Here is a 15,280-nt window from a genome sequence, read left to right as displayed (position 1 = left end):
CTTAAAATTAAAAGATAGGTTTTTGATATTTTATGGTAAGTATCATAGAAGTTCTCTGGCTACCTTGTCACTCAATAGGAAAAAAATCAAACCCAGAATTTTATTATTCAATAGGTGCCACAATATAATGATGGCACAATAGAAGTAATTCTAATCATGACTTTCAGTTATGTACTTTGACCAGCTATAAATTTCTTACCGATGTCATCTTTTAATCAACAATCAAATGTATAGAAATTTCAGTTTCATACTTTTTTTTTTTTAAAAGCACGACATTAAAAATATGAAGAATTAATTTTATTAATTCATATATAGTTTTTGCATTTTACAGCTGAAATTCTGGAAACTCAAAAACAACATCTTTGCCCGTCAGCTTCTTGTATACACCAGAAAATGTTTCAACCTGCAAACAGAATAATGAAACATCAGCAAAAATGGGAAGCATACAATATTAGTGATTACATTAAAGAAAGAAAACTACTGGAAAGGATATGTCAAGTCAAATTAAATTATATATATATATATATATGGTATTACCATATACACTTTTTAAAAAAATTATGACCACGCCCTAAGATTAATTTATACATCACTTAACATTTATAGGAACAACACATTTGGCACAAGGCGTAAGCTATGGGAGGTGGCAGCACAGAATCAATATTGACTATAGAAATCACATAGTTGAACCTGGCTGGTACTTAAAATGATAAACCACCAAAAAGCCTCCGGGATGTCAGCTACACCATGAAATAAAGTATGGTAGCTAATAAATACAAAGCAGAAATAGCAAGGTACTTCTGTAATTTGCCAAGAAAATAAAATGTGTCCAGGTATTCACTAAGAATCAAGCTTGAAGTTGTCTCTAATATTTTATATTATATTTAATATTAATATTTTCAAATAAAGAAGCCATTGAGAGTTGACAATTCAAGCTGTTAACCAAAACTATTTCATTTATTGTGTCTCAGAATATTAACAACAATCTGATACACAAAGTCAGGATTTGAAGACAGGACGAAACAGAACTTCCCTTCCCCTGCATCAATTCAAGTTTCATCCTATGCATAACTGTTGTAGAATTTCTATGACCTAACTGGGGGAATGTGTACTATGAATAGCAATTAAAATAGAGACCACGTACAGACCTCACTAAACAAATATGACAGATTATGTATAGAGGATGTTTATTATTTGTGGTAGTCAATTCTAAAAAGTCGCTGTGAACAACGAATTAGCAAATATTGAAACTTCAGCTAGAAGTGTGGCATCGTATTACATTTTGCAACTACAGATAAATTTTGCAAGTAAGCAAATTCACAAATATGAAATCCATGAATAAGAATTGACATTAATTTATATAGGGTCATTACACAAGTAACATAAATTAAATAAACATAAATTAAGCCATTTAGATGATCATTACAGAAATGATGTCAATCTAAATTCCAGTATGAAAATTCTCAAAAGGAAACAGCCTGAATCCGGTTACTACTAAAACAAGGAATAGATAAAAACTCTTTATCTCCTGCCCAAGAGAACTGTGTCTAAGTAGTTCATGTGGTGTTTTTTTTTTTTTTTTTTTTTGGGGGGAGAATACAAGAAATGCAAAAACTATTATTAAAAATGTATTATTAGATGTTCATGGATAACTGTCCACATTTAGTTTGGTTTTGGCCTAACCCACCAATATTAGTTGCAATCTGCCTGACATGAAGTCCATTAAAATGAGATACAATAAACTGTGGTTTTACTGTATATCTAAGTCTTTTTCTTTTTTCCTAATCCACGGATAGTTCCGAAAAACTCTAGATTTTTTTTTCCCTTCCAGGTTTTGTTATGGTAGTGGTGTTTCAATAAGTGTAAACTAAAAGCATTTTGAGTATTTGGACATATTCTAAATGAAATATTGGACATACTTAAATTTGGAACTGTCATTTAATGACAGTTTCAAAGTTATGATGGCCTTCAAAAAAGTGATTTGTAACCTGTACATGTGACTATGGCACCTCCATACTCGTGATCATTTTTTGTAACATGCCAATTGGGGAAGCTGGATTTGCTTAATTATTGAATTTGGTTAAGCATCATAACAATTTCGTAAAATCTGGTCTAACTCAACAGAAATTTCAGTCACAATCGGTGTTGTAGATTGAAGGCTACTGGTAGGCCTGTTTCAAGGCTAAGCTAATGAAAGTTTGGAAGAAGTTTGACAGAAAATTAAAACATTTTAGAATTTTTCAGAAGGATCTGTTCCCATATCATCGGATTCCACATATCCCGGTAACACAGGCCATGTTTCTCTATTCCTTATCTAGCCTAAATAATGCTTTGTGTCCCTCTTTTTGACCAAGGAAAAAAAGAAAAAAAACCAAAACACCAACATTTGCAAACCTTGCAGGTACCATATTTCAGTAATTCCAAGAAAGTTGGACCAAGTTTACATTACTCTCTGTCCTTTGATCATTTATCTAATTTTCAAATGTATCAGCTTCATCAAATGATCTACTGCAGTCTACTTTCTGCATTTATCTAAAGTTTATTTGAGTAAAAGCAAACTCCTTCAACTTTTTCTTACCTTGTGTTCAACGTTGTTCTGTTGCGCTTTGTCTAAATGGACCTTTATAAGCCGGCTGCCATCTAGTTTTACACGGATTCTCTTGCCCACAATTTCACTGGGGAAAACCAAGTCTTCAAGAATGGCATCATGCACTGCAGTAAGTGTACGGCTAAACAGAAGAGAATCAAAATATTTGCTACAGTGCCTTCAAATTTTATACAACTTCCACTAAGGCAATGGTGCCCAACCTTTCCACCTTGGTGGCCTGGCCGGGCATGGGCGTGTGTGTGGCATGAGTGGCGGGCTCATGGGCACACAGATGGAGCTTTGTGCGTGAATAGAGGTCCCTTGTGTGCGAAGCTTCACTTGCGCTCAAGCATGTAGCTCTACTCACAGAAGCAGAAGGTATAACGGTCCATATCACTTGCACAAGTGGAGTTTCTCACACACTTACCCATCGTTTGCAGGGTCCAGTTTGAAACAGGCCATGGCCTGGTAGTGGTTCACAGCCCAGGGGTTGGGCAACCCCTGTGCTAAGGAATCATTCAGTTTTAAATTAAAACTGGTTATTTATGGGGAGTATTTTAAATCAGACATTCTGCTTCCCAAACAACACTGTATTACCTAAACAACAAGATTAAATTTAAATTTTTAAGTAGCAACTACATTTTAGTGAAACGATTGGCTATTGTTGCCCATTTATCACTGTAACAAAGTAGACTGTACTAAGCAAAGCACGGAAGGCAATTATATTTTTCTCTCAGCTAGCCTTGCTTGGTATGTGCATTCAAAAAAATGCAATGAAATTACCAATGGAGTCTCCAGGATCAGAATCCAAATGGCTAAATTTACATAGAGTAATAAACTATAACCCTGCAAAATATTAGCTTAAAATGCATGAAGTCTCTTGGATCAAATAGGGCTATTTCCATCCCGAGTGACTAAAAAACCCTAAAGTAATTATGTTGCTAAAACTGAGCTTAGGGCTCAAGGCTAAGTATCTTACTAATAAACTTGGCTTATAAACAATGCAACAAGCCATTAACCTTAGTTCAGACAAGACTATTATTGGAAAGAACCAGATGCAAAATACACATTTGCACTGCTACTAAAGAGAAGGCCCTAAGAGCAAAATGATATATCCCTGTTTGATTAGACATAATGTTCAAGTCAGCCTTTGCAATACAATGTACTGTACTTGGAAACTTTGCAACTTTCTGTAATATCCATACTGTGTTAACAATATAAAAGGCAAAAATGGTACATATAAGCCAAAATAACAATTTCTCAGAACACCCAATGAATTGAACTTTATCTGTCTTGTGATTTCCAGGACTGTCTGTCCATCTAATTTATGTACCGTATTTGCCGGCGTATAAAGACGACTTTTTGCCCTGAAAACATGCCTCCAAGTGGGGGTCGTCTTATCACGGCGAGTATATAACAAGGTCGTCTTATACGCCATCAAATACATTGTCACTCGGTGCAAGAGCGACGGGCGGAGCTCCGCAACTTGCGAAGCCCCTTCAAGCCCAGCCGAGTCTCTCTTCCTCCTCCTCCCCCACCCACCCACCCACCCTCCCGCTGCGTGAGCGGACAGGCAGGCTCCAGGCTTTGCCCCATCCCTCACCTCCTTCCATCCCCTCCACCCCCCAGTGGCAGAAACTTCGCCGCACGTGGGGACGAGTGGAGGGGTGGGGCGCTGTGACGCAGCTCAAAGCTGAGAAAGCGCCATCCTTGCTTTTTTGTGCTTCGGGGAAGAGTTCGTGTTTTTGTTTTCTCCCAGGAATGGGATGCTGCTCGTGCGATTTTCTTTGGGAAGTTTTCTCTTCCCGGTTTCAGCCTTTGCTCGAATCCTCCCCCGATTCACTTCTGGAAAGGATGCTTGTGTAACTCTTTTCCTAAGCGTTGCTGGGGTGGAGGGGGGCAGTGTCTGCAGCGTGAGCGAGAGGCTCTTTCCTTTCTCCCTGAGTGCAAAACCCTCTGCCTTCTTCTCTCTTGGACGGACCGAGCAAGGCTAATAAGATAATAATAAGATAATAAGATAAGATCCTAAGTGCGTTGTGGAAACAGATCTGGATCTCATTGGAGAAAGGTAGCAAATGAATGAACTGGACTTTTGGCAAGCCTCGGGTAGGAACTCGCGCTTTCTGGAAAGTTAGTGAGCAGGAAAATAGACATCCTTTCCGCTTTCTCCCAGCGTGGGTATTTCATTATCCCTCCCTGTAAGAAGTAACAACCACAAAGCCAAGGGAAAAAACGATGCGCAGGAAAAAGCCACAGTAGGAAGTAAAGATTTCTCCCCACCCACCTCTCTCTCTGAAATAATTAATGTCGCAATCAGTGTGGTGCACCCTTGGAGACAAATTGGTTGGGGAGGTGGAAAGATATTAAGAAACAACTCGACTGTTTTTCGTCCAGTTTTATTTTATTTATTTATTTTCCCTGAAAAAGCAGATCGCTCAACGGTGTCACAAAGAAAGGGAGAGGAATTGAGTGCCAGCCTGAGAAAGGCGAAGCTGCCTCTCTAAAGCATTTTGGTGGCTTTGTAAGTTTGGGGGAAAGGGGGGGGTGTCAATCAAGAATTATACCAGAATACCCCAAGTGTTACAACAACCGTATTTGCCGGCGTATGACTTTTTGCCCTGAAAAACATGCCTCCAAGTGGGGGTCGTCTTATACGGCAGTATATAACAAACTCTATATTTTGAGTGGAAATGTTGGGGGCTCGTCTTATACGCCCAGTCGTCTTATACGCCGGCAAATACGGTAAGCTGGCCATTTCAAAAGTGATTCTGGTCAGTATTCAACAAAATTACAGAATTTACTTGATTACTATTTGTATTGTCCCCAACCAGACTGAGAATAGTTGATTCCGGAAGCTCATCCACAGTGTCAGAGAGGCACAATATTTTCTCCATTTCAGCTTTACTCCAAATTATGTAAAAATCATACAGGCTATGGAATTCTGGGACTTGAAGTCTAAACATCTTTTAAAGTTGCTACGGTTGAGAAACACTGGCACAAAGTGCAAGAAAAGAATGTTGCATCTAATAATTCTAAGTACAGCTTTGCTTTTTAACATGATCAAATAAATTCTGCAAAATTTTAATGTTTCTCAACTAAGACTTACTATGTTTTCAGATGGTTTCAGACATTGTTTAAAAATTATTCTGGGAGATTGCCAAATGTTGTTTGCCAACCCAGTCTAAGGTATAACTTAAAAAACTAAGTACACAACAAACTGCTTTTGTTCATTCCTGTTTATTCCATACCAATTTGCTCTAGAGCAGGGGTGTAAAACTCACGTTGTCACGGCAGTGTCACTGACGCATTGGAACTTTCCCCCCCTTACGCTAAACCGGGGAGGGGGGAGCATGTGACACATCCAGTCTGGGGGCGTGAGTTTGATACCCCTGCTCTAGAGGGATATTCAACTAAATATAAGAGCAATTTCTGATAGCAGTTTCCATTCCTTCAATAGACAATAAAAATGGATAATTTTCAAAATAATTTTATGCTCAGGTAGACATATTCATCTACCGGTAGCCTTCAACTTACAACTATAATGGCGCCTCCGATTTCTATTCTATCTCATGACCGTTTAAGTCGAGGCATCGTGACTAACCTAATGTTATGACTTTTTTACAACAGTCACTAGGCAAATGCCACCATCATTAAGCAAACCCATTGTCCGTAATGGACTTTTTTTTTGCTGGAAACTAAATAAATGTCAGTTTCTGGCCAAGCCTGCCCCCCAAATAAATCAGTCACATGACCATTGGATGAAACAAATGGTTGTAGCTAAGATGCGATCATGTGACTGCTAGGAAGTTGAGAACTACCTGTAATCCATTACTCTTCATTCCAAATCTTGACAACAGATTTCTATTGGCTTAGGCAGATGCCTTTATCATTATTTAGGATCTTTATGCAAATTATTATACATTAGACCTAACATTTTCCTCCATGCAAACCATGTGCTATAATCTATTATAGACCATTCATACTGAGACCAAATAAATAACCAAATAAACTCATACACTTGCCATTAAATGTCTCAAACTTCCAAGCATTAAATCACATTAACTTATAAATTGCATGGAAAGATTTGAACATGGTTGTATCAAAATATTTTTATTTCTTTTCAAAACATTACCTCCTGGGACGCTTCTGCTTGTTTTTTGTGCGGCTTTTTCTTGTTGGCTTGGGTAAAATTCTTCTCTGTTAAAATAAGATAACAGCATATCTATAAGTTTAGTTTAGTTTACTTTATTGTCATTGCACCTCATCCAATGAAATTAAATGGTGTTTCTTACACAGTGTAGACAGGCAACTTTTACAACAAATTAGCTTTTGGGGAGGCTTTCAGTACAATACAAGGCACAAATAAATTGGAAGAACCAGCACTGAGTAATCATATACTGTAGATTACACATTTCATAAGTGAACTGATCATCATTATAACACTCATTTTCAGTTTGTAAAAAAGTTTTAAATATTTATGATAAACACCCACCTGGGCAATGAAAACCACGTGTTTTCCACTGAATTTTTTCTCCAGCTCACGAACTAGCCGCACCTGAATCTTCTGAAAAGATTTCAGCTGAGGAACTGGTACGAAAATGATGATTGCTTTTCTACCACCACCCACTTCAATCTCCTAAGCAAAAAAACAGAACTGAGGATGAACATGATTTACATTTTAAAAGTACAAAACTAGCAATTTTACTTCCATAAACACAAAAAATCCAATCTTAATTTTTAGAATTTCTATGGGCAAAAATGTAATCTGGCAGTCCCATCTCTTCTTGCACACTAAATTCTGAGAAATTCCTATGGAAAGATCTAGACAGAACTTTTGAATGCATCACTTTTCAAATCCAACATAATGAAAACTATCATTTTACATCTTGGTTTTGTAGCAAGGAAATTGCATTTATCAATACCTAGTTAACTCCTTTTTTATGAACCTGTAATCCCTTAATTCGGAGTAGAGTTGGGTCAACTGGATGGAGCCGAGTGATTACTGGCTCAATGCCCTTCCTGACGACACATGGAGTTCGCAGATTTATTTTTTGCGCCCTAGAAAAGAAACATCTACTGCTACCTAGGATTGAATCAATACCTACCATAGTATAAAATAACTAGTTTTAGGTTTTTGAAAGCATTTAAATTGACACGTGCACCTTAAATGTGCAAGTCTTCAAGTTGTTGATGTAAAAATTACACAGTAAGAAAATAAGCTGATTCAGCTAACATATCTGATTTCCACACAAGATTTTTTTAAATGTAGGCATGTAACCAATTATACTGATTCAAAGTGTTATAAATACCTTCTATAATTTTGTGACTGCAGTTACACACCGAAGGAGTTTTAGGAACATACAGAAGACTTCTCTTAAGCAGCTTTTTATTTTGAAGAAATAACTTTCTGTATCAACAAAACTCCATACTCTATTGAGGCTAACTCATATGAGAATTATTTCACAGAACTCCTATACAGGTAGTCCTTGGCTTACAACAGTTCATTTACTGACTGTCCAAAGTTACAGTGGCACTGAAAAAAGTGAGTTATGACCATCTTTCACACATGATCTTTGCAGCATCTCCATGGTCACAATTTACATTTGGATGCTTGACAACTGACTCACATTTATGGCTGTTGCAGTGTCCTGGGATCATTCATCACCTTTTACAACTTTCTGACAAGAAAAGTCAATAGGGAAGCCAGATTCACTTAACAATCGTGTTATTAATTCAACTGCAGGGATTCACTTAACAAATGTGGCAAGAAATATCATAAAATGGAGTAACACTCACTTAACAAATTTCTCAGTTAGCAACATAAATTTTGGTCTCAATTGTGGTCTCATGTTGAGGACTACCTGGATTGGAGTTTATTCAAGGCTACAGCAATTTCTAGGTTTCAATGATAAAAGTAAATCAATGGCATGGATGGAGAAACTATAAAATCAAACACTAGGCATTATATCTGGATATACTAGATTATTGTTCTCCTCCATCCTACTCAATTGTCTGGGACCTTTGGGGTCCATGCATACAAAATATATAATCCCAACCGAAGCTTACATATCACCTTTGCTGCTGTAATATTCAGTTCTCTCAGCTGAGCCTTTAAGTCAGAATTCATCTCCAACTCCAAGAGAGCCTTAAGAGAAGATTATTATTAGATTTATAACTTGTCTTTCTGCTTTGGATGCTTTACTTTTCACAAATAATTATATAACCATGGCATTTTGATTAAAATACTTAGATAAACTACACATTCAGCTGAAATGTCTGGAAGCTATTAGCCCAGGCTCCTCTTAAATACATTGAAATACATAAGGCAACTTCCATTTCTATTAAAGATATTTCAACCACAGAATCTTACTAAATTTTACAACTGCATGTTCATTTAGGCTACACAAATCATAAATAATTTACAAATCCTTAATTCTAACCAGCTCATTAGTCACGTTTTAAAACTGCTCTTATTTCCTTCAGCCTAAAATGTTCAACAAAAAGGGCACATACCTGGGAGATGCCAGATTCAAATTCATCTGGCTTTTCGCCATTGGGCTTCACAATCTTTGCGCTCGAACTGAACATGGCCTTTCTACAATCAAAAACAAAACAAAACAAAACAAACCCTTAGTACAGAATAAAAAATGTCCTTCTCAAAAGTTAAGGAAAAGCAATGTTGGCTGTGTGGGATTAATTTTTTAACTAAACCTACAGATTGAAATCTACAACATAAATGTATAGAAATACTATACAAAGCAGTGATGCATTTATTAAGGATCTAGTAAAAGAAAATCTAAGTTCAACCATCTGCTTGACAATAATTTCTGAAGTGCAGTTTCCATATAGTAAAAGCTTACAAGAGTAGCCTACCTCATAAGGATATTGTACATGGCCAATACAAGTTGCAAAGTGCATGATGCCCTTATTTACACACAGCCCTTTACACACACATTTATATCACCATGCTGGATTAATAGTACCTTCTCAGAACAGTTACTGCGAAACATTCCACACCAAGGAGGTACTCAATAACATCTTTTCCAAATACCCTCTAAAAATCAAATTGGTACCCTGGTCAAGATGAACCAAAATAAAATGATTATGACTCTAGGTATCCCAAAGAGGCTTTTTAAAAAGGCATGTGGATTTTTTTTTCCTTAAGATATTTTACTTCTCATCCAAGAAGCTTCTTCAGTTCAGAACTGAAGCAGCTTCTTGTATGAGAAGCAAAAAGTCTTCAAGAAAAAACAAAGTCCAGTTAGAAAAAGCCTCTTTGGGATAACCACGACCGAGAATCTCTAGACAGACTCTAAATAATACACATAAATGCTACAGAATCTTTCTAAAGAATGGAATAGAATTTGCCATGTAGAAAAATATATATCTTAACTTCAAACAGTTGATCCGTTTGTGTTATTCAGTATATGGGAAATGCAAGCTGAGGAAAATGGCAATTAACCTCGTGTTAAATTCAAAGGCCTTTAAGCAAAGTTGGCTGATTTGCATCAGCATCTCACCAGAACACACATGCCGAAGCTTAGTAAGTTCATCCACCATGTGCCATCCAAGAGAGCAAGAGGACCCACTGAGTAAATGTCTTTGGGAAAGAACGGGGGTAGAGGGGGGAGAACAGCTCATTTTGCAGAAAACAAACTACACTGCAGAAGGCAATCTTGCCTCCGCCTGGCTAACGCTGCTAGGATCCCCACGAAGGCTGAATTAACACTAGTGTTAACAAACGCACGAACCCGGAAGCCTTGGCAGATATGAGATCTACTGAGCCCGAAGTACCATTAAAATGCAAAATCGGGTGTTTTATGCTGCTTCCTCCCTTCTGCCCGGGTGTTTCCCCCCCCCCCTACAGCGTCCCCTCCACCCAAGACGACCAAGCTCCTTTCCTGCCGCCAGCAGCCATCGGCAACTAAGGAAGGGCAAATCGGATGCATCCCGGGACGCTCGGCCTAGAAAAGCAGATTTCCACCAACTGGGCACCGTATCGCTAGACCCTCCGAGGAAAAAAACACACCGTCGCCTCCCGCCAGGCCCAAGTCACTCATACCCACCACTTTCGGCGCCGGCCTAGAAAAAGGAAGAGCTCTCGCGAGAACACCGCTCATCCCCGGTGTGGGGATGCTTGACTCCGCCCTCTTACTCTCCGAAAGGGTCAATGGGAAGTCTGGAAATGCAGAAGGTTTCCGCCTTCGTGAAGTTTGCTAGTGGGAGTAAACTCCGGGCAGAAGCTCTGCGAGCTTTCCCGGGAAAAGTCTCGGCTGTGATCGCTTTTTTATTTATTTATTTATTTTGATTTGTCAATCGCTTACAGGATAATAAGTATAAGTATATACATACCGTAGTTATGAATACATGAAATGGGTACATATAAGAAAAATAAAAGAAACAATAGGACAGAGACGGTAGGCACGTTGGTGCGCTTATGCACGCCCCCTGCAGACCTCTTAGGAAGGGGGTGAGGTCAATAGTCGACAGTCTAAGGTTACAGTTTGGGGGGGTTTGGGGAAGAAACCACAGAGTCAGGTAGAGTATTCCAGACATTGAGACATCTTGTTGCTGAAATCGTATTTCCTGCAATCAAGTTTGGTGCGGTTTACCTTGAGTTTGTATCTATTGTTTGCTCTTGTATTGTTATGGTTGAAGCTGAAGTATTCATTTGCAGGTAGGACATTGCATTGTATGGTTTTATATACTATACTTAGATTGGACCGAAGATGGCGTAATTCAAGGTTTTCTAGGTCTAGAATTTCAAGTCTGGTGGCATAAGGTATTCTGCAACGAGTAGAGGAGTGGAGAACTCTTCTTGTGAAATATTTCTGGATTTTCTCAACTATGTTAATATCAGATACGTAATGTGGGTTCCAGACTGATGAGCTGTATTCAAGTATTGGTCTAGCAAATGTTTTGTATGCTCTAGTTAGTAGTGTGATATTACCAGAGAAAAAGCTAAGTATGATTAGGTTAACAACTCTTAATGCCTTTTTGGCTATGTAGTTACAATGGGCTCTAGCACTTAGATCATTAGTGATGAGTATTCCAAGGTCCTTTACAGAGCTTGGATCATCAACAAGGTCTTGATTATTCAGCTTGTATTTTATTTTCTGATTTTTTTTTTGCCAATATGTAAGACAGCATTTATTTGTTGAGATTTGAAGTTTCCATTTGTTTGACCATTCTGATACATAGTCAAGATCTTTTAGAAGGGTAGCAGTATTGTCTGTGGTGTTGAATAGCTTTACATCATCAGCGAAAAGAACGCAGTTGTTCTTAATATGATCACAGAGATCATTTATGTAGAGTATGAAGAATTGGTCCTAAAACACTGCCTTGGGGGACACCACTGTTGACAGGTACAGAATTTGATAGGACACTCCCAATTTTGACCCATTTTGACTCCCAATTTTTTTAAGGAGGGGGGCCAGGATCGGTTTTAAGCTGGTTGTCATATACACAAATACTTTTATGTTATTTTATTTTTCAATTGCTTACAAGATAATAAGTATAAACATAGTTATGAATACATGGATACATATAAGAAAAATAAACACTAGGACAGGGACAGTAGGCACATTGATGCGCGTATGCACGCCCTTTTCAAATATATGGTAGCCATGCCTTTATTAGAAAATGGGATGGAGCCCATTAAATAGTTTGTATGAAAGTGTTGTTCCCGGGGTGGGATGGCGGTTATTTTATTATTTTAATTATTTTTGTATGGTTTTTATATCCGTGTAAGCTGCCATGTGCAATATAAATTTTCTAAAACAAATAAATTAGCCTCTTCAAAGTCACAACATAGCATGCAAATTTAAGATATTCATTTATGTTTGCTATTAGGCAGGACAAAAAGAAAAATCGATGCATGGGAAAAATTTGAGCATTTGTTTGGAACTGGAAGGCTAAAATAGAATGTGAGAAAAGCCTTTCCACAATGATGTGGCTTAGTGCCTGATGTTTTATTGGCAAGATTTTAAGAAGTGGTTTCCTCTTGCTTTCTTCCTAAGATTGGGTAAAAGGTGACTGGGCTAAAGTCACCCATTTAGCTTCATTCCTCAGTCAGAACTCAAAGTATCTCCCCAGTTTCTAGGAGCCTACAGGTATATTCAAATCTTAGTCCATCAACTGCTAAGAGAGCTTACTTGGCTTTGCATTGTATTCTAACACTACTGAGGGGGGGAAAACCCAGCCTTTTTTGAAATTAAAAAAATACAGTTTTATAAATGGCTTTTTTCTAAGTACTTTCAAATTTGTTTAATTGAGAACAAACACATAAGACGAATGAGTAGGAAAACCAAATTTCACAACAATGAAGATTATGCTAATAGAATTAAATTGCTAGGCTTTTAGGTGTTATCTGAGCTTGGTTTTCTTCTTGCAGGCATTTTATTACCAGTTGGTAACATCTGATAGGACAAGCTGTTTTGTATATATAAACATCCAATAAACCCCACTTCCCAGCGACAAAGCACCGGAAATGCAAAGCACCAGACATTTGTCTGCAAGAACCAAGCTCTGCACACCTGAGGTTTATTCTGACCTTTTTATTTTTTGAATGCTGCCTCAACTTATTTTGATTATGTGTTCTGTGCTTTTTTAATTATTTATATTGCTTTAAACGTTTTGCTTGGATGAGATGAGCAACTACATGAATGGAATACAACAAATCCAATATTACTGTAAGCTGCTCTTGCATGGAAATATTAGATTGCTTGTCAGCTTTCAGAGGTACTGAGTTTAAATTGAAGTAATCTAGTTCAAAAGTTGGTTTCTAAGTTTAATAATTATTTTCCATCAATTTGCTAAGAACTATGGACAGGAAGGACCAAATAAGTCAACGTGCCTAGGAAACAATAGGGATTATGTGAAAGAGTTGCAAATAGCACCAAATAACACTATCCAGTATTCCAGAACACTTTATTTGGAGTCCTACATAATTGTTGGCTGTCTTGCCTTTCCCTATCCCAGTAAATTTTATATGTATGTATTCATTTTAGAAAGGAATTTCTCATTAAAACTTTTCCATGTGAAAGACTGCACAACAAATTGTACATAGCTTCACAGGAGGTTATCATCTTTACTTGGGGTTTTTTGAAAAAAAAAAGTATGGTAGGGAGTTTTAATTTGCTCGTCAATTTGTAACAGGTGGTTTACAACATTTCTGTCACAAATTATAGAAGATACCAAGTTGCTCAATCAGATACTACTCAAGGGTACTTAAGAACGAAACCGAATAGTGCAGCCTAAGCCTTGTAAATAAATCCTGCTTCTTAAAATTGAATTCACTTAATTCTTGTAATTTCAATTTAAATCGATTATGTAAAAAAAAAAAAATCACCGGTCTTGGTCAACTATTCCTATTGCAGCTCAAAAGTGAGCGGTCTGAATTTAATGGGGATCAAATGGTTATCATTTCGCTCTCCGAACAACGAACATTCAAGTCACTTCCCCGCCTCCAAAACAAACGCGAAAAATTCGCGCATGCGTCAAAGGAAAGCTCGCTTGACCCTTTCTCGTTTCCAAGGCAGAAACTGGAAGAAAACGCGGTTGGCGCATGTGCACAAAGCACTTTCGGTCTTGACGGTGTCTTTCTTTGGCGAGGTCATAGAGATGGGAGAGCGCGTGTTTCCGGTTTCCACTTGAAGGCTTCTTTCGTAGCGCCTTCCGGGTGAGACGGCAAACTCAGCCGATGCCCTATTTGCGGTCACGTGAGATCGGCTTGAAAACCGGAAGTGCTGCCTCGCCCGTTTGTGTTTGTGTCTCCGTTTCTCAGTCCCGCAGTTGCTTTTTGAGGGCTCTCGGTTACCTCGTCATCCCAGAAGCGTGGACTCTGGGTTTCTGTCGGCTCTCGAGAGTGAGCCCGGGCGGGAGGCGGCGGTTGCGGCGGCTCAGATGGGAGGGAGCGGGAGGAGGCAGGGCTAGTTGCTATGTGGCGCCGGATCCTAGCTCTGCTCGTTCATCCATTTTTGCCCACCAATCCAGGAGCCCTCGGTATCGGCGGTGGCATGTTCTACGCGGTGCGGAGAGGTAGGAGAATTGGGGTGTACGCCACCTGGTGAGTACCTGCCCATCTTTCTCTCTCATCCCTTTAAAGCCAGAATCCTTAGGCTGGAAGCCTTTACTCCCCCCGCCACCTCCTTTCAACAGCCCTGTAAATTGGATAATCTGAGAAGTACGAGTTCAGCCCGTCGAGGGATTAGAGGAGACAGCCTTGATTCTGGTTGCCTTCTCTTAAAAGCTCCTTAAACTCTCGACATTTGTCCTTGTTTTCATTATCCTGTACCGTCTTGCAGTTAGTTGGTAATAGTTCCCCCCAAAAAAACGGGTTCCCAGGATGAGATGGATCTTTGAGAATGCTTTGAACTTTCTTAACTTCAGCAGGAGCTATAAAGCTCTTCCAAAGAGGGGAGAGGGCAACCAATGATCTTCTGGGCAATGACATTAACCCTCTGGAGTGCTTTCTTATCTGCCACTGTGCAATTGGCAAACCATACAGAGGTGTAATATGTTAAGATCCTCTCTGTGGTGCAGCGGTAGAAGGTCACCAGCAGTTTTTCATTCAGATGTTGTTTCCTGAGAAGTCTCAGGTAATGTAAGGTAGTGTAAAAGTCAAGAGTAGCTGTATTCTAGGACATGTATATTTGCCTTCATTCAGGATTATGAAATAAATTATGTGTGTGT

The 15,280-nt window shown here is 38.6% G+C and overlaps 2 protein-coding genes across 5 annotated transcripts in view; one reads left to right on the top strand and one right to left on the bottom strand.

Moving 5' to 3' along the window:
• Positions 1-282: 282 nt before the first annotated feature.
• Positions 283-10,868, bottom strand: RPS7 (ribosomal protein S7). Of its 2 annotated transcripts, none has more exons than XM_026665304.2 (7): positions 10,654-10,868; positions 9,101-9,182; positions 8,661-8,732; positions 7,080-7,223; positions 6,720-6,784; positions 2,579-2,729; positions 283-403 (listed from the first exon to the last, which is right to left on the bottom strand). In XM_026665304.2, exons 2-7 carry the CDS (start codon positions 9,173-9,175, stop codon positions 326-328), a joined length of 585 nt encoding a protein of 194 aa, XP_026521089.1. In that variant the 5' UTR covers positions 9,176-9,182; positions 10,654-10,868; the 3' UTR covers positions 283-325. The 2 variants fall into 2 exon arrangements, with proteins under 2 accessions (XP_026521089.1, XP_087802162.1); XM_087946036.1 differs by having other exon boundaries at positions 10,617-10,679.
• RNASEH1 (ribonuclease H1) overlaps positions 10,775-15,280 on the top strand; it is a 19,948-nt gene continuing 15,442 nt past the window's right edge. Inside the window, exons 1-2 of one of the 3 annotated variants that reach the window (XM_087946029.1) lie at positions 10,775-10,921; positions 14,582-14,654. In XM_087946029.1, the coding sequence (XP_087802155.1) occupies positions 14,605-14,654 (50 nt within the window). In that variant the 5' untranslated portion in view covers positions 10,775-10,921; positions 14,582-14,604. Of the gene's footprint in view, positions 10,922-14,298; positions 14,655-15,280 lie in introns of those variants that run through there. The other 2 variants (XM_087946026.1, XM_026665301.2) reach the window with 2 other exon arrangements.

Source organism: Notechis scutatus, chromosome 1 (assembly GCF_049901735.1).
Source record: "Notechis scutatus isolate UNSWTSFEM ecotype Mainland chromosome 1, rNotScu1.2, whole genome shotgun sequence".
NCBI classification, from domain to species: Eukaryota; Metazoa; Chordata; class Lepidosauria; order Squamata; family Elapidae; genus Notechis; species Notechis scutatus.
This window is presented reverse-complemented; position numbering and strand designations above follow the sequence as displayed.

Excerpts from the sequence above, each read along its gene's own strand:
- RPS7 (XM_026665304.2), bottom strand. The coding sequence starts at position 9,175 with ATGTTCAGTTCGAGCGCAAAGATTGTGAAGCCCAATGGCGAAAAGCCA. Across the intron at positions 8,733-9,100 it reads TTGAATCTGGCATCTCCCAG|GCTCTCTTGGAGTTGGAGAT; the intron begins GTATGTGCCCTT and ends TCTTCTCTTAAG. Across the intron at positions 2,730-6,719 it reads AAGCAGAAGCGTCCCAGGAG|CCGTACACTTACTGCAGTGC; the intron begins GTAATGTTTTGA and ends TCTTCTGTTTAG.